General features: G+C 34.5%; 3 protein-coding genes across 3 annotated transcripts; all 3 read left to right on the top strand.

Moving 5' to 3' along the window:
• The first annotated feature begins 12,194 nt into the window (after positions 1-12,194).
• LOC145954772 (uncharacterized) lies at positions 12,195-13,049 on the top strand. Its single transcript, XM_083069458.1, has 2 exons — positions 12,195-12,429; positions 12,514-13,049. Exons 1-2 carry the CDS (start codon positions 12,195-12,197, stop codon positions 13,047-13,049), a joined length of 771 nt encoding a protein of 256 aa, XP_082925584.1.
• A 102-nt stretch (positions 13,050-13,151) lies between these two features.
• On the top strand, positions 13,152-14,879 carry LOC145954771 (uncharacterized). The gene is made up of 3 exons (XM_083069457.1): positions 13,152-13,458; positions 13,576-13,703; positions 14,046-14,879. The coding sequence occupies exons 1-3, from the start codon at positions 13,152-13,154 to the stop codon at positions 14,877-14,879; spliced, it is 1,269 nt and encodes a 422-aa protein (XP_082925583.1).
• Positions 14,880-22,240: 7,361 nt separating this feature from the next.
• Positions 22,241-24,046, top strand: LOC145954770 (uncharacterized). Its single transcript, XM_083069456.1, has 2 exons — positions 22,241-23,211; positions 23,290-24,046. Exons 1-2 carry the CDS (start codon positions 22,241-22,243, stop codon positions 24,044-24,046), a joined length of 1,728 nt encoding a protein of 575 aa, XP_082925582.1.
• Positions 24,047-25,289: the final 1,243 nt, after the last annotated feature.

Genomic DNA, 25,289 nt, shown 5'->3' with positions numbered 1-25,289 from the left:
ATTTTTTACATATTAGGCTTGTTTTGCTCCATTTAATCCAAGAAATTGATTTAGCTAGGTCTCACCCTCATTAGGTGAACCTAACTAAACTAATTCCAACATCTTTTGATTGGATTAAGTGAAGGAAAAAAAGATGGGCCGCCTAACTCTTTTAGCTTCTCCCACATACTTGGTTAGGTTGTGCTACAAGCTTCTGGCTTGGCTTTCTCCACAAGCTTTCAAGCTTAGATTGTTTCACAATCTTCCAAGTTACTAGATTGGTTAGCTTGAGTGTAAGAAGGCTAACCATGGTTCTCCTTGAACCATAGTTAGCCTAGCTTGAACCACACGCCACCTCTTCACTATATAAGTCTTTTCCTTCACTTTGTAAATACTTTTGATGCATATATTGATAGAATTCCAAAAATTGTTTAGATTTTATCTCTTCTAAAAGTCTCAACCTCTTTGATTTTAATCCATTTCTTTTATCCTCTTCATACAAGAGTGTGGTGAGATTTGAGGTGGTTAATCTTCCTCCAAGGAGTGGCGCCACTTGAGAATGTTCTTCACCATTAAAGGTGAAATCCGAAGCTTCTTCCTCCATTGGAAGCTTTGGAGAAGCTTAAGGAGAACCAAGGAGCCAAAGGTCTAGGGAGAAACTTGAAGAGGAATCAACATCAATCTAGTTCCAAAGCAAGTTTCCATCAGGAGAAGTCTAGACAAAGAGGTTTGGTGAGTTAATGATATTGGCGTTGAACATTCCATTGTTTGTTGTTTGTGATATTGTATGAGAGTCCATGCATTCATGCTTAGTTTCTTTGAGAGGTGGTGTAAACCTATGTAGAAGGGTCTTTGTGGTCTTTTACCTTGACCTTGGGAAGTTATTGTAAGGAACTTCTAATGAGTATGGGGGATGACCACAACCGATTGTAATGCTCTAACTAGATCTTGATAGATCTCCCCTTGTTGAGAGTGAATTGAGAGGCCAATTTGTGGTGATCTGATCCATGTGCTCCTAGATTTCCTTATTTTAGAGCACTTTAGGTGGTGTTGGAGATTGGTACCACATGCATATATAGTTAAGAGCATGAGTTACATGAGTTGTTGAATGGTGATGAGGATGATTTTGAGTTTAATGTGTTGAATGAAATGTTATGGCTATTTTTAATTAAATGACTTGTATTGTATGAGTTGTGGTTGTGCAATGTGTTAGTATGTTATCCATATGTGTTATATGTGCTTATACGTGTGTGAGATATATTCTCATTCCTTTTTTTTTAGTTTTCTTTTGTATTTCTTATTTGGGCTAAATGTTATGCAAAAGTTGATAAGATATATGAGGTTGAGCACAAGGAATACGAAGCTTGAGTATTTGGTTTTAGGTCATTGGTTTTTCTATAATAATGTGACATTGAGGTTAGAGAACTTTATTTTTAAATTTATGCCTTGAATTTAGAGTTATTTTTATTACTTTTCATTCTCTCAAGGTTTTGTAAAGGTCAATTTGTATCTATGTTATAAACATATACTTTTTTTTTCATTCTTTTTGTTTAATAACGAAGTTTTGATTTAGTAAAATTAAGACTTGTGAACCCTTTTACAGTGCAAGTAAAAATGTTTGTTTGATATCATCCTTTGTAAGCGAAACATATGTTCTTAATAATTTTAGTATCAAAAGTTTTGGGGGAGAAGGGTGTCACACCCCACTTATATACTTTTTTATTTCTCGTATCTTTAATTGATGTGAGACTTGAGTTTTTTCTTAATATAATCCCTAGGTCCAACACTAATGGGTTGGTGCATACATAAACGGTAAGTGGACCTTTTTAGGAGATCTAGGATAACTCTAATATTATTTTAGAAAGTGGGTTTAAGTCTAACTCAACCTTACAAAATAATCTTGTTAGGTGAGGATTTCCCCACAACGATATACACTATTATGGTCTTATATTTAGTCAACATGATGTCTCCCTACTTAGGAAGTTAGTTTGGGCATAACTCAATTTTACAAAACTAGCTTATTAGGTGAGGTTTCTCTATACTTATATACACTATTATGGTCTTATCTTTAATCAATTTGCGATCTCCAACACACCTTTTACACCAAAGACTAGGACTGGACATCTCGAGTGTGAAATTTATAAGACTAGACATTTGCATGCGGTTGATAACAACCATATGTCAAGTGGCCAAATAAATCCAACAACAATTGAAAATCACTAGGATAAGCTACGATACCATCTTATAAAATTGGTTTATGCCTAACTAAATCTTACAAAATTGACTTGTTTGGTGATGATTGTTTCCTATTTATATAGACTATTATGGCCTTATTTATAATCAATGTGGGATCTCCAATAGGTATGTTTCATAACACAAAAGTTTGACTCTTCACTAAAAGATTTGCCTATATTTCATTTCTAGTAGTGACTCAAACAAGTTACATCCAAAAGAGAATACCTATTGAGAACAAAAAAATAATAATAAAGAAGCAAAGATGTCTTCCTTTATTTATTAATTGTCACTTATTTTTGTACTAGATTGATACTATTATCCATGAGAGACAATATTGTTTAAGTTTGATAAGGCCATTATTTAAAAAGCCTTAATATATTTATAAAATCTATTTAATTAATTACAATATCTCCTCTCCCCCCAGTCCCCCATACACACCATTGAATTTATGCCATGGAAGTCATAGGCCAAACACTAGGACAAAGATGCAGTATGGTCCTTGGTTAGTAATAAGTCATTAACATTGACACCACCATTTGATATTATAAGACCTTTTAGACTCCATCATATACAATTTTCCTATTGTTGTTTCTTTTGCAATGACAATAAATAAAATAAGCAATAATCACTAAAACATATAGTATTTTTCTATTCTTTTATGTGACAAATTGGACATATTTACTTTACTTATACAACATATGTTTTCATTTTTGTTTGATCGAAACTTGAAATAATATATTTAACTCTTTTTTATAATGATTGTTATTGATATTATTCATTATTGTTAAATTTTTTATAATAATGAATTGCATTTGCTCGACAACCTTTGCAAAAGATGTTGCCAATAACTTTCACTTACAATGAGTTCAAAGACTTGGAGCCTTATCAGGATGACCCTATGGTAATTATTGTGTAGATGACTAATTTTGTAGTAATGAAAATGTTGGTAGACCAAGGTATTTGTGCCAATATCTTGTATATGCTACCTTTCGGCAACTACAAGTTCCCAAGTCCAATATCAAGCCTTATAATGATCAACTGGTTGGCTTCTTAGGAGAAAGGGTTGATATGAGAGGCTATGACAATCTGTTGACTACTTTTGAAGATGGTGATAAGAGGAGATGAATGATTAACATTAGGTGTAATGTAGTCAATCCCAATATCACTTATAAAACTTTGTTAGGGCGCCCTTTTCTTAGCGAGCTAGGGGCTATAGTTTTCATGCCTTATCTAGCCATAAAGTTCCTTTCTTCCATGGGAAAGATAATGACAATATATGTTGAGCAAAATATTGCAAGGGAATGTTATACTACCAGTTTAAGATAACTCCCTTGGTAAGTCATGTTGAAGTTGACCACCTACATATGCAGGCAAATGATTACACCTCCTCAACAGGTAAGAAGTAGGTAAACTTGGTGGAATTGGACACAAGGGTGAACGATGAAGCCTAGATGGAGCCGATTGAAGAGACTGAGAAATTTAAGTTGGGTCAAATAGAGGGACAATGTACTAGCATTAGTACAAAAATGGAGCTAGAGAACAAAGCTTTGTTGATAAAATCTCAGAAGGAAAAGGCTGACTTATTCACGTGGTCAGCATCTAACATATCGTGCATTAATCCATCCTTCCATTGTCACCATTGTGCATTTATCGTGAAGCCTAATCATTAGCCTAGAAGAAGAGAAATATAGGTGAAGAGAGAAGAGCAAGTGTGAGGTTCGACGTGTCTAAGTTGTTGAAAGTTAGATTCATAAAAGAGGTTTAGTACATGACTTGGCTAACCAATGTGGTTTTGGTCAAGAAAAGCAATGGTGAGTGGAAAATGTGTGTGGATTACACCAACCTTAACCAGGCTTTTCCTAAGGACATTTATCCATTATCAATATTAAAAAACTTGTCGATGGGGCAAACAAACATCAAGTGTTGAGTTTTTTTTATCCATACTCGAGTTATAACCATATTATCATATACCTTCCTGACAAGGTAAAGACTGCCTTCATAACTAAGGAGGATAATTTTTGTTATCATGTGATATCCTTTGGGCTTAAGAATGTAGGTGCTACATATCAACAACTAGTGCATAAAGTATTTCAAAAACAAATTGGAAGGAATTTGAAGGTGTACATAGATGATAGGTGGTCAAGTCTAACAATATAGCTGAGCATATGGATGATTTTGTTGAGGTATTTCTGAGGTAAGAAAATATAATGTGTTTAAACCTTAAAAAATGTATATTTGGTGTAGGTGGAGGGAAGTTACTATGCTTCATGTTGATTGTAAGAGGCATCGAGGCTAATCCTAATAAGTGTCGAGCCGTCATCAACATGAAGAACCCATCCAATTTGAAAGAAGCCTAACGACTTGTAGGTAGGCTAACTTCTCTCTCCCATTTCTTTCCATGCTTGATCAAGAAGGTGAAATTTATCTTCACATTATTGAAAAAGAAAAAGGCCTTCGAATGGACACAACAATGTGAAAGAACTTTCCAAGGAATGAAAAAACCTTGTCGACACCACCAATTTTGGTCAAGCCTAACTGAGACCTACGACTATTGTTTTACTTATCTATGTTAGATTAGTCTATTAGTGTTGTCATTTTCCAAGAGATAGAAGGGGGGCAAATCTCTATCTACTACATCAGTTGAGTACTACAAGCTGTCAAATAAAGGTATCAAAAAGTGGAGATTTTGGCTTTAGCTTTGGTAATAATGACAAGGGAATTAAGGCCTTATTTCATAAGCCATCAATTAGTAGGGATGACAAAGTGGGCCGTGGCCCGCGGGCCAGCCCATTGGCCAGCCAAAAATTCCAGGCCCATCATTTCAACTCGCCAAGCCCGCCAACCCGTCGGGCCAAATAGCGGGCCGGCCCGTCACAACCCACCGACCCGCATATATATATTTTTTAATTTAATTATTTTTATGTTTACTTTATTTTGATGTAGAAGATGAGGATGAAGATGATCAAGAAAAAAAGTAAAGACAACTTCTTCTAAGAAAGCTTCTAATATTCTTAAAATAAAAATTAAAAGTTAATTTATTGTATTTGAACTTATTTTGTGGACTATCAAAAAATCTAGTTTATAAGTAATTTGTAAGTTTATAATTTGGTTTTGATTTTGGTGTAAGTGGACTAATTTCTATTTGATTTTGTTCTAAGTTTGTAATTTGCTTTTGTTGAACATATATTATGTACAATATGTATGCATTTTTAATTTCATATGGTTATATTCATTTATTTGTAGCAAAATTTTTTTATTTGAACATAAAATATATATTTTTTTTCCATTTTAAAAAAAAAAATTGTATGCGGGCTGGCCCGCCAGCCCGTCCTTAGACGGGGCAGGCCAGCATCCCTAGCCCGTTTTACATTGGCGGGCCGAGCCAAAACAGGTCGGGCTGGCCCGTTTTGCCATCACTATCAATTAGTAGTTAAAACTGACTACCCTATTGCTATGATCCTAAAAATATTGGCACTTGTTAGATGAATGATTGTTTGGTCTATGGATTTGTTAGAATTTGGCCTTAGCTACCAGCCAAGAGGTCCAATATAGGCATATTGATTGGCTGATTTTATTAATGAAATGACCACCAAACCTCTTCATAAACATATGTGGACATTATATTTTGATGGCTTGTCTAGCAAGAAAGGTAGACCCACAAGGATTCTCTTAGAAGGATCAAGAGGTTTAGTGATTGAGTGATCTCTCTAGTTTGGATTCCAAGCTTTAAATAACCAAGTTGAGTATGAAGTCCTTATTGTAGGGGAAATTAGCTCTTGAGATGAGAGCCAAATTTTTGGTATGTAAAAGTAATTCTTAACTAGTGGATGGACACTCGAAATGAGTATCAAATAAAGGATGCTCAATTATTAAAATATTAACATGTGGTTAATCAACTCAAAGGAAGCTTATCATATTTTCAAGTTGGACATATACCTTAGGAGGAAAACACCAAGGTAGACGTCTTATCTAAGTTGGAAAATACTCGGTGACCTATCCAACATAAGACCAATAAATCTTGAAAGAGCCCAACATTTCTGGTGATGAATGCTTATAGGTTGAAGGGGGGAGAATTGGATGACCCCTATCATGAATTATTTGAAGAATGATATTGTGCCTAAAAGCCCCTTGACTGCCAAAAATCTTAGGCTTCAAGTAATGAAAGTTTGCATCATTGGGGATGAACTCTTGAAAATAGGATTTTCAACACTGCTACTCAAGTGTATCAAAAAAGTGCAAGTCGACTACGTCATGGAAGAATTTTACTGAGGAGTCTATGACATGGACATATAGGGGTAGATTTATGGTATCTTGGATACTTAAGGTTGGGTACTATAGGCCAACAATTCAACAAGACTAAGTTGAATATTTCAATAGGTGTATCCTTTATCAACAACACAAGAATCTCATACACATTACTCCTACGTCCCTCCACAGCATAGTATCTCCATGGCCGTTCACTATATGAGGTGCTGATATTTTAGGTTATTTCCCTCCTACTAAGGCTTAGTGCAAGTTTTTGTTGGTGGCAATCGACTACTTCACCAAGTGGATAGAGACAAAAACACTTGCTCGGATCATGGCAGATAATGTTCAAAGTTTCATCTGGAAGAACATTATTTATCATTTTGGAATTTCTAAAGACTATTGTGATTAACAATGGTAAACAGTTTAGAGACAAATATCTCACAAAATTTTTTGGAAGACTCTACATACAACATTGAGTTTCTTTCGTTGAGCATCTTCGAATGAATGGACAAGTCAAGGCCATTAATAAGGCCATCTTGGGTGAATCAAAGAAAATACTAGGAAGATCCAAAGTTAAATGGGCCAACGAGTTGTCAGAAGTTCTATGGAATTATTGTGTACCCTGCATTCCACTACTTAGGAAACACCTTTTTTGGTTTACCTATGGAGTTGATGCAATGCTACCAGTAGAGATACAGGAAGCTTGCCCTAAAAGAATCTTGCATCATGATGATGATGTTTTGTCTATCTAAGTTGGACTCCATTTGGTAGATATTGTTCGAGACTGAGCTTAGATACAAAAAGAAGCATGTCACAGGAGGGCAAATTGATGAATTACTTCTCGTCTAGTCAAGAGGGAATTCCGTGAAAGAGACTTAATATGAAGGGTACAAAGTGAAACTGGGAAGGACGCAATAGAGGGAAGTTTACAACAAACTGGAATAGGCCTTTCAAGGTTACTCGGAGTTTACACAATGGGGCATATAAGCTTGAACACTTGTTTGTCCAAGATATCCTGAGGACGTAGAATGCCTCCCACTTGAAATTTTATTATAGCTAATGTACTTGATATTGTAATTAGGTGTTGCACTTTTTCCTACCATCGGTCTTTTTTCCTATAAAAAAAAGGATTTTGGTTGGGAAGGTTTTAATGAGGTATACCAATATCTTTAATAAAGTGTTGTTACTTTTATATGTTGCTTAATTTCATTGCAAAGTTGTCAACTAAGTGGAGAAAAACCTAGGTATTAAATCTTGGTACATGAAGACCTTGGCCAAGTAAAAGCTCACGGCCAAGTAAAATAAAAAAAACTCAAATATAAAATCTTGGTACGTGAAAATTTTGATCGAGTAAAAACTCTCAACCAAGTAAAATAAAAAATCCATGTATAAAATCTTGGGTACTTAAAAGTTTTGACTAAGTAAAAGCTATCGATCAAGTAAAATAAAAACTCTAAGTATAAAATCTTGGTATATGAAAACATTGGTCGATTAAAAGCTCATGGTCAAGTAAAATAAAAAACCTATGTATAAAATCTTGGTACGTGAAAGTTTTGATCGAGTAAAAGCTCTTGACCAAGTAAAATAAGAAACCCAATACTAGTGCGAGAAGACAAAGGTTGATTGTTAAACATAAATTTTGGTGCATGAAATAACAAATAAAGGTACAAATATAAGTCAGAATGTAAACTTCATTGCTAGAAAGAAAAATTACATTGCCAAAGTAAATGGGAACTACCGACCCCTCATCATCGTCAGCTTCTCAACATACATTTTCCTCCTCCAAGGGCCTTTAAGCTCTACAAGGTCTTCTTTCTTGAAATGTACGATATTAGTATGTTGGAGGAAATGAATTAGCAAGGCTTCATTTGTAAACTTAGAGGAATACTCAAAAACTTTATCTAGGAACTAGTTAAAGTATTCCTCCATGTCCATAACAAACCCCAGTATTGTGTTAAGGACCAACATAAGGTTCAAATTCTCTTCGGGAGGGGCCATGTTACTCGAACTGGTGGCCACTATGTTCTCAGCCTGATATTTTCTAGCAACTTGAGGTATTTTAGTGATCAACCTTGATGGCCCTAAAGGGAACTATTACAACACTAGGAGTAGAAGAAGAGGAAGGGTGGGAGTTCTCGGGGGAGAAGTTTGAGGAGGAAAAGTCAAATGAAGAGTTAGAAATAACATTAACTTCCATTTTGCCTAGAAGAGGAGATTCTATGCTATTATTAGAGTAACTCATAAAAAAATAGGAAGGAGGCGTACATGATTGGTACTTGACTTTTGGATACATTAAAGGAGACAAAATAACAAGTGCTTGGAGTATTTGGAAGGTAATGGTTGTAGGTAAATCTTTGTAAGGGCTAAGTAACCTTATTTATATATGTGAAGGACTCCGAGAAATGAAACATCGTGCCTCTCTAAATCGTTAGACCTCTTCAAGATCAATCGTGGAAATGAATATGAGTCTTCACATTCTCGTGACATTTTACACCCAGGCTTCTAGAACCTTCCTATGACATTTGACATGTCATCATTACACTTGATACAACCTTGATATCATGTATCCCAAAACAACAACGTATCCTATAGGCAATGATTTATGAAATTAAGGATGGTAAACAATTTTTTACCACCAATAAGACATTGAACTCTTCTTCCAAGAGTCAAAGACTTGGGGGACTTATGTATTGGATAGGCCCTAGATTTCCACACTGAGGATTTATCAATTCTCAGCCTAGTACTAGAAGGATACTTCCTTGACTACATATATAGGATTTGAATATTACTTGGTTAACCAAACAAAACATTTCCTACGGCTAAGAAATACTCAACTTGCTAAACATATTCCTCTATGATTAAGTTTGATAGATTGTAATGTTCGACCATTACACAATAATAAAAGGTCTTGAATACATTTAATGTCTCATCGATTAACGATAACCTCTTGTCTGCTATATATAAACCTACATATCACCTTCAAAAGGTACACACTCAATCCTGAGATTATATTATACATTCTGAATACTTGCATACTTTGACATTGAAGTTCTTTTTATAAGTACAAGCACCAATTTGAACATCAAGAACCAAAAATCGATTCCCAAATACTTTAGATAAATACTTTTTTCTTAATAAATATAGATAAAACTAATATAGTGTGTCCAAGGTCAAATACAATATGATAGTCGAAACAATTTATTCTTTTCCTCGTATAGATGAGAACTAAATTTAGAACACGTAGAAGGTTAATTAACCAAAACTTTGTTGTGTTGGCTGCAAAACAAAACAAAACGATATATTGTTTTCAACATATATTAATGTATTTTAGTAAGTTTATACTCGTGTTTCTTGGATTTTTTCATTGAATATATATATATATATATATATATATATATATATATATATATATATGTATGTATAATGAGTTTTTTAACTAATTTTTTTGGATATTATTTTTTTAAAAGTTAATATTAATTAACAAATTTAGATGAATATAATATATTTTAAGTATAAGATATTTTTTTAAAAAAATATTAAATATTTATCACATATATATCCATTATATTTATACAGCATCACTCCAAATATATGATAGTGTTATATCCTATACCATTAATATCTAATACATTATTATATCAAATGCATAAGCATAATACTAATAAAATTTTAGCAGATCTTACATATATTATATAGGACATTATCCTAAAATGTGTTTCGAATATACTGTTAACGTCATTATCCTATTGATATGGAAAGTCAACAACCTTGAGGAACTATATCTCAATAATTACATACTTACAAGTTTTTTATGATCACAATGTTGATAACAAGATGTGATTGCAATTCATCCTAAAATAAAAATAATAATAATAATAAGAGTGACATCAATTAATGTAGTGGAAGACACTAGATGTTGTTTGTTAATTATTAGTATATGCACTTTATTTGTTGAAAATTAAAGGTTAGGATCACATAATAATATTTGTTTAAGTTTAATTTTATAAATAGTCCACATGAGATAAGGTAAAAGAGATGAGGGAAAAACAATTAAATTTTGTTATCTAATAAATTATGAGACAATTTAATTTTTCTCTCAAACAAAAATGCATTTAGTTAGAAAATATTTAACACTTTCTTTGTTTTCCTACGGTCACTTTCCTCAAATCTCCTTTCAATCTTTTTTCCATGCTTTCTTTCTCTTCTTATCTGTTAACTATCTCTTCAAAATTATTTCTGTTGTACATCAAAACTAAACGACAATAAGAACAAAAGTATTAGTTTTATAGTGATTTTTGTTTATAGTATCTTTTAGTATGCATAAGAAACACTTTAAATAATACTGCTTAAAATTATATATGTGATTAATGAACAAAAATTAGACATTAACTTAGGTTTTAGCTATCAACGGGAAATAGTAAACAATATCTATGAATATATATGTCGATAAAGATGATTTGAGTTAAAATTGCTCATGCACTTAGTTTGGTTAATTACTCATTTGCTCAAGCTTACGGTGTGCCTAATTATTGTTGATTTTGTAATATTTTCTATTGATTAATTAAAAAAAATACTTTTTACCAATTGAAAATGAATAATCATTAAATAATATTTTAGTATGTGTAATATACAAAATAAATATTTATTTTATATAATTATAACTTGTAATAAATTAAAAAATTATGAATATATAGATTATATTATAATAAAAAAATTAATAATAAATATTTACTAATATATAAATCATATTTTGTATTTAAAGTAAATAATTTATGTTGTAATATAAAAGCATTTTAAATATTAATAATTTAAAAATATTAATAATTTAATATAAAACAAAAAATAAATTAGAAGAGAATGAAAATTTGAGAGAAATAATCGTTAAAAAAAGTCACTAGTTGAAATTCCTGTAAAAAAATATCTTATGACTTTTTCTTCCCCCTATATTCTTCAGGTATGATATTAATTAAGCCTTGTACACTTGGAATGTCCCTTTCCTCAAGTGCTTTTTCACTAATCCATGACATGACATTTCAAACCTCGAATAAGATATTTCTCATGTGATAATTATTCTTGGTAATTAAAACAAATCATGATATTTGTAGAATTTAATAATCTCTTGTTACTGTTTAATTTAATTGAATTCAAGTTGCGAGACCGACCAAACTTTAATTTTCTTTAATATCTTAACTAAAAAAGTAATTAAACACCAAATCTGTTTCTGAAAACATATCAACTTTTAAGTATTTTTAATTTGAATTAAGCAATAACTAAATTACTAAATTATGAGGTGCATATTACAAATTGGAAAATAATGATTATTTTCTGTTTATCTATAATAACAACACAATATTTAAAATTTATGAAATATGACTAATTATTCAAATATACCATAATTTTATTTATTCGTGAAAGAATGACAACGTTAATATTTGAATCTAAAATCTTATATATATTATTCTAATTTTTAAGCATTAAATTATTGTTAAGCTATTATGTTGTGGTCTTATTAGGATAAGATTGATTAATTATTTGTGATAGGATAGTTTGTTATCCGGTTGCATTTATGTTTTATGTGATTTTCTGTTTCTATCTTATCTTGTACATATTTTTGTTATTTAGAATATCTATAAAATGATGAGCATGTCAATGAGATTCGCAAGCTGCTCTTTCATAGCAACTTTCTTTATGGTATCAAGAGCTAGATTATCTTATGTAATTTTTTTTTCATTATGTCTTCCGCAACTCTTAAAATTACCGATCTTAAATCACCATTTTTTCTTCATGCCGTTGATCACCCTAGCGTCATTCTCACCACTGTACTCTTACGTGGACAATCTAATTACGAAAATTGGGCAAAATTAATGCGTAATGCATTAAAAGCCAAGAACAAACTTGGTTTCATTATGGACATAATTCACGCACCCACTGATGCTGCTTCTAATGAAGCATATGCTTGGTCCCTATGTAACTCCATGATTAACAGTTGGATTCACAATACCATAGATTCTTAGTTGTAGTCATTCATCAAGTGTTTTGAAACTATAAAAGGTCTTTGGGATGATCTCAAGGAACGATTTGCAGTTGCCAACATTCCCTGTATTTTTCATCTCAAAGCTTCTCTCGGGACTATGAAGCAGAATGGCGCATCAATTACAGATTACTACACAAAGCTTCGCTCCATTTCGGGTGAACTGGAATCCAGCCGCACGTATGACTTATGCACCACCGGTGACAGTTGTGCTTTCCAAAAATTGGTTGTTACTGAACAAGAACATGATCGCAACTATCAATTTCTTATGGGCCTCGATCATGTTGTCTATGGCACTCTTATTACTCAGATCCTCAATAGCAATCCACTTCCTACCATTAATCGAGTTTTTGTTATGGTTACTCAAGAGGAATCTCATAAAGCCGTGGTGCGTTCTTTTGAGACCCTTACCGATTCTCTTGGCTTTGCCACCACTAATGCACCCACTGATTCATCCAAGCCATGTGTCACCTGCACCCACTGTGGACGCCCCAATCATGATGTTTCTTGTTGTTACAAACTCCATGGCTACCCCAATCGCCCTAATACCGGTTGAGGTCGCTCTACTCCAGGATGCCCCGCTTCAGGTTCTGCCCATGCTACTCAATCTGGTGTATCTTTTGACAAACATATATCTATTAATGACTTTACTCCTAACATGCTTCAACAGTTGATGTCCATTGCTATTTCTTCCAAATCGTCCACCAACAAATTATCGGGTACAGTATCTTCCAAACACCCTTGGATTCTGGACAGTGGGGCTTCCCAACATATGACGGGGACTGTCTCTCTCCTCTCTAACATACGCACCATTTCCCCCTGTTCAGTAGGCTTACCTAATGGTGTTTGTACCATTGCAATCCAATGCGGGGACGTTAGGCTAACCCCTGTGTTGCTACTTACAAATGTTCTCTATGTGCCATCCCTCACGTGCAACTTCATTTCTATCTCTCAATTGCTACATTGTAATGATTGCATAGCTATGTTTACTAATTCCACATGTTTTCTACAGGACCTGTAGACGAGGAGGATGATTGGACAAGGTGTTGAATATGAAGGGGTGTATGTGCTTTGCCCAATAGTTTCTACCAATGTGATTCTGGGTTACTCTTCGTTCGATTTGTGGCATCGACGCTTAGGTCATCCTTCTCAGCAATATTTAACTTTGTTGCCATTTGTTTCCGATTCCAATAAAATGGCTTCTTGTGATGTGTGTTGCAAAGCCAAACAAATTCATCGTTCGTTTCCTATTAATAGAAAACATAGTTTACACTCTTTTGATTTAACTTATTGTGATTTGTGGGGGCCATATTGAACTACTTCTTCATCGGGTGCTTCGTACTTCCTCACTATTTTGGATGATTTTAGTCATCATGTATGGGTTTATCTTTTGCATGACAAGCATGAGACATGTTCTACTTTAATAAAATTTATCACAATGATGCACACTTAGTTTAATTCTGCAGTTAAATGAATCCAAATCGATAATGGAACTGATTTTATTTCTTCCCATCTTCATTCCTTCTTTGACAATCGTGGTATTCTCCAATAGTTATCATGTGCATACACACCGCAGCAGAATGGTAGAATTGAATGTCGTCATCGCCACATTCTTAATGTGGCTCGTGCCTTGCAGTTTGATGGACATCTACCTATCAAATTATGGGGAGAATGTGTCCCCGCTGCTTATCATTTGATCAACCGAATTCCCATTCCATTTCTTAAAGGAAAATGTCCGTATGAAGTGCTTCATAAGACTCCACCTAGTTATGATCACATTCTGGTCCTTGGTTGCTTGTGTTATGCAATGATTTTTCCTAAACCGTCTGATAAGTTTGCTGCACGCTCACGAAAATGTGTTTTTGTGGGCTATCCTTCTAACAAAAAAGGCTGGAAGGTTTTTGATTTAGATACTAAGGAGATTTCAGTTTCTCGTGATGTTCAATTTTGTGAGAATGAATTTCCATTTGTATTACCTACCACAGACATTCCTCCAACTCCTACACAACTTACTTCCCCACCTGTGCTTTTAAATGAATCATATGATGACAATGCTCCCCCTTTGGATGTTGCACCCCTACCTAACCCGAAGCCTGTTGATAGGGGGAGCTCTTCTAACACTCCATCTCCATCTTTCATGCCTCTTCGTCGCACAAGCAGAACTCATCAGCCACCAGCACATCTTAAAGACTATCATTGTCGAACAATTACTACACCCTCTTCTATCAACACTCTCTTCAACATTTCCTCAGGTATTCTGTATCCTACTGAGAATTTTGTCACTAACCATATTTTCTCCCCACAACATCAGAAATTCTTAGCAGCTGTTGGTAGCACCAAAGAGCCACGTTCGTTCAAAGAGGCCATGAAGGATCCTCTATGGTAGTTATGAAATCTAAAATTCAGGCCCTTGAGGATAACCACACTTGGGATGTCACTCCTCTCCCTCCCGAAAACAAAGCAATTCCTTGCACGTGGATTTTTTGAATCAAGTATAATTATGATGGTTTTATAGAACGATATAAGGCTAGATTAGTAATTGATGGCAATAACCAAATTGAAGGACAAGACTATAATGAAACTTTTTCTCCCGTTGCAAAAATGGTAAGTGTGCGTATTCTTCTCTCTGTAGATATTGCAAAGGGATGGGATATTTGTCAACTAGATGTTCACAATGCATTTCTCCATGGAGATCTTGAGGAGGAAGTATATATGCATTTTTCGCCTGGTTTTTCTACCGATTCTCCTAGTTTTGCATGCAAGTTGAATCACTCACTTTACGGTCTCAAACAATCACCAAGAAATTGGTTTGCCAAACTTCGTGACTCTCTTCTTAGTTTTGGGTTTCACCAATCCAAAGTCGATTACACGTTGTTCACCTATACTCGAGATCATGACTTTGTTGTTGTTCTTTTCTATGTTGATGATATCCTTTTGGCTGGAAACAACACTTCTGCTTGTGATTGAGTGAAGCTTCATCTTCAATCTTGGTTCAGAATCAAAGATCTTGGCAAACTTAAATATTTTTTGGGTATTGAATTTTAGAGCTGTCAAAATGGGTAACCCGGACCTGCCCAGCCTAACCCACCACGGGTTGAGTATTTGGTGGGCCAACCCAACCCGGCTCATTTATTAGTGAGCTCAAAAAAATTGAACCCGGCCTAGCCCACCACGGGTTGGTGGGTTAAACGGGTTGGCTCACTTAATTTTAAAAAAATGTAATTTTTTTTAATATACAACTAAAGCCCAAAATCATAATTAAATGATAATTCTAAATACAATCAAATAAAATCTAAATAATCTCATGTAAACAAATATAATTCAAAATCATCTCAAATACTCTTTTGGGCCCAATAATTCAAATATAATTCAAACCCTAATGCTCATTTGGGAAATTGGGCCCAATAAAATGAAAGTTGAAGCATAAGATATTTTTTTAACTGGTTGGTGGGTCAGCCTAGCTCACCACAGGTTCAACTCAGGTGAGCCGGGTTCAAAATTGGCCCGTATTGAAATTTTTAATTATTTTTTGGCCCAACCCGGCTCGAACCCGTGGTGAGCCGGGTTGGCTCACTGGGATGAGCCCATTTTGATAGCTCTATTGAATTTTTTCATAGCTCGTTTGGTCTATTTCTTAGTCAACGCAAATTCGCTATGGATATCTTAAGTGAATATGGCTTACTCGGGTGCAAACCAGTTGATTTTCCCATGGACCAAAATCATAAATTAGCCCTTGCCAATGGTCTAGCTTACGATGAACCAACACATTACTAACGTCTTGTAGGTCGCCTTGTCTATCTTACCATCACTTGACCTGAGTTAAGTTATGCTGTGCATACACTTTCTCAATTTCTCCAACATCCCCTACAAGAACATTATGATGAAGTATTGCGTGTCTTACGTTACATCAAGGGTAATCCTGGGCAAGGACTACTTCTTAGTTCCACATGTGATCTTCATCTCTGTGCATATTGTGACTCTGATTGGGCAAGTTGTCCCGTTACTCGACGGTCCATCACTGGCTACTTTATTACACTTGGGCAATCTCCTGTCTCCTGGAAATCTAAAAAGCAACATACCATCTCTCGTTCCTTCGCAGAAGTTGAGTATCGCTCTATGGCAGCAGCTACTTCGAAACTCTTGTGGATCAAAGCTTTATTGCAAGATCTTGGTGTTTCTCACTCCATGACCATGAAATTATATTGTGACAATCAATCTGTTATTCATATTGTCTCCAATCCAATTTTTCATGAACGTACGAAACACGTTGAAATTGATTGTCATTTTGTTCGTGAACATGTGATGACCAAAATTATTTCCACATAGCACATTCAAACTTCTTTTCAACCTGCATATCTCCTAACTAAAGCTCTTGGCAAAAAGCAGTTTGAATTTCTATTGTCCAAGTTGGGCATCTCTTCCCTCCATGCTCCAACTTGAGGGGGAGTATTAGGATAAGATTGGTTAATTATTTGTGATAGGATAGTTTGTTATCCTGTTGCATTTTTGTTTTATGTGATTTTTTGTTTCTATCTTATCTTGTACATATTTTTGTTATTTGGAATATCTATAAAATGACGAGCACATGAATGAGATTCGCAAGTTGCTCCTTCATAGCAACTTCTTTTAGGCCTTATAATTTAAATTAATATATATATATATATATATATATATATATATATATATATATTATTAAAAATAATTTATAAAAAAGTATTTTAATTTCTATGATATATCCAAGAAATATAAAAAGAATCAACAAAAGATTTATCCAAAATGATGATAAGTGATCACAACTTCAAATTTTGATTCTTCTCACTTAATTGGAAGAGAACAATTTACCTTTAAATCCCTTCAAATTTCACGAAAAGGATTAATTTCTGGAACGACGAGAGATATTCTTATAATCATCTGCATATAAAAAAATTTATAAAATTAATGCACTATGCACATAAAAAAAAGTTATGAATTAACACCAGTAAAAAATTTAAATACTATATCGAATTTCACCATAAACCATGTTCATTTATCCATCTTACTTTCTTTTTAATTTGCGCATCTTGCATGTGTCACAAAACACATCCACAAAAAACTCACATAGTATATATGAATAAAAAATTATTTTTATTTTATAAGTCGAATTTGTAAAATAGATTTAGATTTCAAATTCATATTTTAAGATAGACTTAAATATGTTTTTAGTCTATCAAATTTAAGATAAATTTATTCTTAATTCCTGAAATTTAAAATTAATTTTTGTAGCCTTTGTAATTTCAAAAACTCTTATTTTATTTCTTATATTTAAATTTTGTTAGAAAATCTGTCAAATATTGTCGTATAAAATCTACTTAATAGTGTTATTTTTAGTAAAAATATCACATTAAACTTAATTGATATTACATAACTGTTACAATCTATCACTTTCAGATATGTTATTGTGACTTGAGAGACTAAAACAAATTTTTTGAAAATTTTAGAGACTAAAAACAACCGTTTCAAATTTGAGGGACCAAAAACAAATTTACTCTAGATTAGTTAACATGTTGGTTAACCGTATTCTGAAACACGGAAAAAAATCATTGGCTTACCAAATTATTTATCGAGCTATGAAAAAGATTCAAAAAAAGACAGAAACAAATCCACTATCTGTTTTACGTCAAGCAATACGTGGAGTAACTCCCAATATAGCAGTAAAAGCAAGACGTGTAGGCAGATCGACTCATCAAGTTCCCGTTGAAATAGGATCCACACAAGGAAAAGCACTTGCCATTCGTTGGTTATTAGGAGTATCCCGAAAACGTCCGAGTTGAAATATGGCTTTCAAAATTTGATAGACTAAAAACATATTTAAGTCTTTAAGATAATATCATAGTCTATTATAGTGATGGTTGATTATTATTAGATTTATTGTTCACTTGCAATAGAATCATTTACAAAAATTCAGACTTATAAATTTTACATTTAAGATATCCAATCCTTGATATGAAGAAATGTGTTAGGGATCCTATCGACTATTGATGAGATCATAATAATATATATAAGTGAAAAATAATCTTCATTTCATAAATCAATTTTAGAAGAGTGAATTAACTTAAAAAAGTTGAATGCCAACATACCCAACCAAGGAACAAGTTGTTGGGAATAAAAAAAACTCTTTCTCTTTTATACGTAACAATGCTGAGAAATATATCAAAAACATCATAAACAGATAGAAAATCACAAAAAGTTTATTTAACATGCTTCAGTCACTCATACTTACATGCATAAGAATTTTCATTATCTCAAAATGTATTTCACATATGTTCCTATAAATCTTCCTTTCAAGTTTTACGTATAAAAGTTGAAAATCCCTCCTAATTAAATTTTTTAGTATAACTTGACAAATCCTCTTTCATATAACCTCCTATCTCATTTAAGGTAGTAACTCCTTTTATAAGTTGAATATTTTTTTCATCTCAATAACTTCTATTTATTGACCCAACATCTTAATTTAAAAAAAATCTAAAATAAATAAAATATTTTAATTTTAAATAATATTTTAATAATAAATTATATTTTTTACATCTAAATAATATCTTAAAATTAAAATTAAATTTTTTTTTTATTAAATAAACCAGTCGGTAGACAATAATAGACATTGCAAACAGCTTAAAAAAAATAGTGAACTAGATCGTTGAAATTGTAATTATTATTGTTCCACCCAAAGTGAAATCTAATCCTATGATCCTATCCTATCTATCTTTTCAAAGTCAATGGCCCAGCCATTATATGAGAGATTGAAACAAAAGAGCCAGCACATCCTTGTCAACTCTTTCCCTTAGTCACCTTTTTTCTAATAACATTAATTTAATATGTTTTAACTTCCCTCTAGGGCCACTTTCCATGTGAAGAAAAACCAAAAGTAGAAAAACGAATGACATTTTAGGAATCTTGTGCCAGAATCGTGATGAACCAATAATACACAAGGGTGCCCCATCTATAGATCTTTTCACTGTCCCCTTCCTCATCCCTTAACATACATTCATCCCTCTTGTGGTTGCTATTTGTGATTGCCACACAAAATAAATAGTAAGAGAATCCTTAGATTAGAAGTATGCTCTTTCTTCTTTTTCTTTTTAATTTCTTTTTCCCCTCTTAATTTATCTAATTAGTTTCTTTTATTATTATAAAGATCAATTTAATCTTTTAATTTTTAAAACGGAGTAATATGATTTTTTTCACCTAATTAAGACTAATGTTGGATTTTTATACGCATAATGATGTTTTATTTTTATATTGTGGTAAGGTACAAAAAGTTAATGTCTTTAGTCTCAATTAGATGAAAATACAAAAATGATTATATTACATTATTTTATAAAATTAAGAGCGTAAATTGTATATTTTAATAATAAAAAATCAAATTAAATAAATTATATTAAATGAGGGACAAAAGAGTAACTTAACCTATATTTTAAAATGTATTTTTTCAATACAATTTTTATTATTGGTTAAAAAGATTAAAATATAACTTCATAAGTAAAATTTACTAAATACGAAGTGAATTCTATAAAATTTTATAATTTTTTTAATAAATTTTAGGATTTAGGGTTTAAATAAATTTAGGCTAAATTTTATTTATTGGTTCCTAATTTCTTCAATTCATAATTTTAATTTTTTTATTTTAAAATAGAAATATTTAGTTTATGTGTTTTAAAAAATAAGAAATTTTGATCCTATCATCAATTTAACATCTATTGACCATTAAATTTTAATATTGACTCATAATCTGTTATCACTTAAGTAATATAACATTTAATGAAGTGACATTTAAATATAATTTATAAAAAAGACATGCAAAAAATCTTCATTTGTATTTATTTTATCAAACAATTGATATTTATTTTATCATTAAACTTTATTCATATGTTTCTTTTTTTTTTTAATCTCTAAATATCATATTATTAAATATTAAATTAATTAAATAGTGATACACCATGAGTCAATATTCAAATTTAACAATCAACAAACGTTAAACCAAAATTTGATATTCTAAAATTTGGAGACTAAATATTTTTATTTTAAAATAGAGAAAAAACTTGCTTATATAAAACTAGGAGATCAAAAGTGTAATTTAATATTTATATAATAAAAATTTGGTTAGATAATATATTATTAATAAAAATATTTAAGTCAAATTATTCTTCCCTTCTATCAATTTATTTAATTTATTCAATTTGATCCTTTTATTTTCTAAAACAATGCAAAGTGCATCCTTTCCATTTAATTAATTGAGATTAATGATGATAATTTTTTATACACAATATATGGTACTTGTCATTTTCTTAATGTGCCATGTGCATAAGAAGTTAATATTATTAGTCTCAAAGGTTGTTTGAATACAAACTTAAAAATATTTTTGAAAGTTTTTCTATTGAAAACATTTTATTTTTAGTACAAAACTTTTAAAACATTTCTTGTTTGTATCTAAACAGACTCTGAATCGAGAGAAAAGGATCACGTTACATTGTTTTAGAAAATTAAGAGATGAATTTAATTTTTTTAACAATAAATATCAAACTTTGTAAATTACATAAAATAAGGGGAAAAAAGTAATTTAACCGGATATTTAACATTAAGAAGAAGAAGAAAAAACAATTGGACACAAGTAAAGTGTTGCACCCTGTGATCCCAATCTGAAAACCCTGATTGTCTAGTGTGATAGGAAGAAGAGTTTGGAAGCAAAGTGAGTGGGACCCGTATTACAGATTGGCAATCATGATCATGCACCCATCACCTTAGTACTCATAACTCATAATTGAAAGCAAAAGGGTTTGGAATAGGGTTGGCCCCTAAAGCACACTGGACTGGTCTGTAACAAAGAGAGTGTAGTGTCTACTAGCATGTCTTACATTTAGTGACTTACACGTAAGGAAGGGGAGGCAAACCTAGCTAGTTGGGGAACAGCAATGCATGAACTTGTCCTATAATTGATCATCTAAAGGGATTTTTGGAATAAGGAGCAAAAAAGATGAAGGCTTTTATATGCGTGAATTGTGAAAAGGCACATAAAAGGTCGTAGTCTCGACAGCTTAGTATGGTTTGTGTTGATGAATTTGAAACCCTAGATCTTGATCTTGATCATGGATAGGATATTTAGAGAGATATAGAGTATGGTAGATTTTTTCAATGGAAAGATCCATGCATGCTTGTCGGGTAGAACATTAAATGAGAATATTTTTTGTTTTTACTGTTTTTCACTATTAAATTCACCTTTTTCTGGTTTTGGTTATTTTTTTTATTTATAAAAATTGTACAGGTAGGGGGGTCGGCCACCACCCTGTCGGCCATTGAATGGCAGAGCCAGGCAGCCGAATGCCAATCGGCCACCTGGATCGGCCTATCGTCACTTGTTACCTTTAATCAAGTAATTAGGGGTTAATTAGTTGATTAGGGTGTATTACCTAATACGGTAAGTATGCTGCGAGGCCCATGGGGTTCGGGGCCCATAAATGACAGTATAAATAGTTCAGGACAAAAGGTAACGTCACTGTTCATTAATTATCCTAGAGATTCGAGCTTGTCCTGACTTGAGCGTTGGAGTGCCTTTTGCAGGTACCAACCCCCTCTTCAGCGTATAGGATTACTGGGTCGGGAGTCTCGTTCGGCCTTCGGACTACTAGAAGACTTAGTGTGCCCATCAGACAGGTACATTTGGCGCCCACCGTGGGACCGAACCGAGACGATCTTAGAGATTAATCGAGCAAGACAATGGCGATAACAAGGAGGACGAACACGGTAGATCAGCAACACGAAGAAGAACATGTCGAGGTGGTGGACGAAACCAACCTTTTTGAAACCGTCCGTCTATTGAAACAAGAGATGGAGGCTATGAAACAACAGCGAGAAAAAGATGCTAAGGAGCTTTCGGCCTTGAAAGTTGAGAATGAGGCACTAAGGAATCAAGACACCTCATGGAAACCTACTCAGGTCACCAATATGCAAACTCAAGGGTCACACCAGTCCCATACGATCCATACATCGGTCCCTCGTGCCTCGGCAGTAGCACCTGAAAAGCACCCTTCGGCCTTACCCACTGTCGGTCGGCCCGCAGATTTGACAACTATCGGCTCACACCGACACCCTTTCACCCCCTCCATAATGCAGCTCTCTCTTTTGGACAATTGGAAATCTTTACCCATTGATAAGTATGATGGTACCACTGATCCTGATGAACATCTTGATGTTTTTCTTACGCATGTAACCCTGAGTACTACGGATGATGCTGCATTGTGTCGCATTTTCCCCACATCCCTCAAGGGTAGGGCGTTGAGCTGGTTCACTCGGCTACCCCCTAACTCGATCGACTCATTCAATACTCTGTCATCTCAATTCACAGTTCAGTTTGCAACAAGCCGTCCTCATAGCTTGACATCTTTGTCATTGGTTAACCTTCGGCAAGATAAGAAAGAATCGCTTCGAACTTTCATGGATCGGTTCAACAAGGCAGCCTTGGAAATCCGAGATCTTAACCCGGCGGTAGCACTTCATCACCTGACGACGGCTTTAAAACCAGGGCCATTCGTCAATAGCCTATGCAAGAAACCTCCTTCAGATATGAATGACCTGCGCAGGAGAGCGGATAAATATATGCAAATGGAGGAGTTGACCGAATTTCAAAATCAGGCCCGGGCTGACCAGTCGGCCAAGCCCGAGAAGCCAATCGAACAAACATACAGGGGGTGAGGCAAAGAAATAACTCTTCGGGACCGACCCGTGCGAGGTCCGAAATACTCCAATTACACCCCTCTTAATGCAAGCCGGGCCGCGATACTGGAGCAAGCTTTGGCAGCAGAAGTGTTGGCGGTTCCAAAGAGAGCTTCCACTCTGCCACGCGCCGATACCAGCAAAACCTGCAGGTATCACCGAAATCGCGGACACTCAACTGAAGAGTGTGCCGCCTTAAAAGATAAAATTGAAGATTTGGTCAAGCAAGGCAAGTTGCATAATTTTGTGGATCGGCCAACTTCATATCGTCCCCGCTCCTCGTCCCAGTATCGACACAATGATCGGCATGGGCAGGATCGGTCTGATAGACCTCGGCGCGAGCGAAGTAGGTCGCAAGAAAAGAAAGATGATTCAGCACCTTCACGTCGGAGGGTCATAAACACAATCGCAGGTGGATTTGCGGGTGGCGGCTCGACATCTTCTGCCCGAAAGAGACACCTTAGAGCTATTCGTTCGGTCAATAATGTGGATAGGCAACCTCCCCGACGATTACCAACAATAACTTTCACTGATGCTGATTTTCAAGGCATCGATCCTGAGCAAGATGATCCAATGGTGATTAGCATGGAAATTCACAACTGTATAGTAAAGAAAACGCTGGTGGATCAAGGCAGTTCGGCAGATATTTTGTATTGGAATACCTTTAAACAATTGGGTATTTCCGAAAGAGAATTGGTCCCATATGACGATCCTTTGGTCGGTTTTGCAGGGGAGAGGGTGAGCACCAAAGGGTATATTAAGCTTTTCACTCGTTTTTGTTTTGACGAACAGGAAAGCAGGGAGATTTAGATAAAATACATCGTGGTAGACGCTCATACATCTTACAACATTCTCTTGGGACGACCATCGTTGAATATGCTAGGCGCTGTTGTGTCAACTCCGCACCTAGCAATGAAGTTCCCATCCGACAAGGGGAAAATCATCACCATCCATGCCGACCAAAAAGCTGCTCGGGAATGTTATTTTGCTAGCTTGCAAGTAGCTCCAATAGAAAGAAAATCAAAGTCCAAAAGGGTTCATGTTGTCAACTCTTCGGCGTCAGTTGAAGAACCAGTTTGGGATCTTGACCCAAGAATGAATGATGAGGAGCGTGTAGAGCCGGTAGAGTCAAAAAGAGAGCTACAGATCGGCTCGAATTCGGCTCAAGTCACATACATCGGTGCCGACACATCTGAAGAAGACTGTTCTATCTTGCGCCGGGCGATAATGAAAAACAAAGACCTTTTTGCATGGACACCTTCTGACATGCCCGGCATAGACCCCAATATCATGTGTCATAAATTATCAATTTGTGCCGAAGCGAGACCGGTTGCCCAGCGTAAAAGGAAAATGGGAACGGAACGGAAGCAAGCAGTGGAAGCAGAGGTGACCAAGTTGCTAGCAGCGGGATTCATTCGGGAAGTTCACTACACCACTTGGCTAGCAAATGTGGTAATGGTGAAAAAGCTGAACGGAAAATGGAGAATGTGTACTGATTACACTAATCTCAATAAAGCATGTCCCAAGGATGCTTACCCACTCCCGAACATAGATCGGTTAGTTGATGGTGCCTCCGGCCACAGAATCCTCACCTTTCTCGATGCTTATTCGGGGTACAATCAAATCCCCATGCATCCCCGCGACGAAGAAAAAACAGCTTTCATAACTGATTCGGCCAATTATTGCTATCAGGTCATGCCCTTCGGGTTAAAAAATGCAGGTGCAACTTATCAGAGATTGATGAATAAAGTCTTCCGGCACCAAATCGGTAGAAGCATGGAGGTGTATGTTGACGACATGGTTGTTAAATCCCACGACATTGCCCGCCATGTAGTTGATCTTGCTGAAGTATTCCAACAATTGCGCCGGTATGACATGCGTTTGAACCCTGAAAAGTGCGTGTTTGGGGTATCAAGTGGAAAATTCCTCGGGTTTATGTTGTCGGCAAGGGGCATAGAAGCCAACCCTGATAAATGCATGGCAATCGTCAACATGGTAAGTCCCAAGAACCTTAAGGAAGTCCATAAGTTAGCAGGACGCCTTACTGCGCTAT

This window comes from Cajanus cajan, chromosome 2, assembly GCF_000230855.2.
Source record: "Cajanus cajan strain Asha chromosome 2, NIPB_CcT2T_4, whole genome shotgun sequence".
In the NCBI taxonomy this organism is placed as follows: Eukaryota; Viridiplantae; Streptophyta; class Magnoliopsida; order Fabales; family Fabaceae; genus Cajanus; species Cajanus cajan.
The sequence above is the reverse complement of the archived record's forward strand: the minus strand, read 5'-3'. Positions and strand labels throughout refer to the sequence as shown.

What these genes read in the sequence shown, in the direction of transcription:
- LOC145954770 (XM_083069456.1), top strand. Translation starts at nt 22,241, where the DNA reads ATGGCGATAACAAGGAGGACGAACACGGTAGATCAGCAACACGAAGAA. An exon ending in ATCGAACAAACATACAGGGG is followed by an intron (nt 23,212 to 23,289) that starts GTGAGGCAAAGA and finishes TCTTAATGCAAG; the next exon opens with CCGGGCCGCGATACTGGAGC.
- LOC145954771 (XM_083069457.1), top strand. Translation starts at nt 13,152, where the DNA reads ATGCTTCAACAGTTGATGTCCATTGCTATTTCTTCCAAATCGTCCACC. An exon ending in TATCTCTCAATTGCTACATT is followed by an intron (nt 13,459 to 13,575) that starts GTAATGATTGCA and finishes TTTGCCCAATAG; the next exon opens with TTTCTACCAATGTGATTCTG. An exon ending in ATAAAATGGCTTCTTGTGAT is followed by an intron (nt 13,704 to 14,045) that starts GTGTGTTGCAAA and finishes ATTCTCCAATAG; the next exon opens with TTATCATGTGCATACACACC.
- LOC145954772 (XM_083069458.1), top strand. Translation starts at nt 12,195, where the DNA reads ATGTCTTCCGCAACTCTTAAAATTACCGATCTTAAATCACCATTTTTT. An exon ending in AGCATATGCTTGGTCCCTAT is followed by an intron (nt 12,430 to 12,513) that starts GTAACTCCATGA and finishes AAACTATAAAAG; the next exon opens with GTCTTTGGGATGATCTCAAG.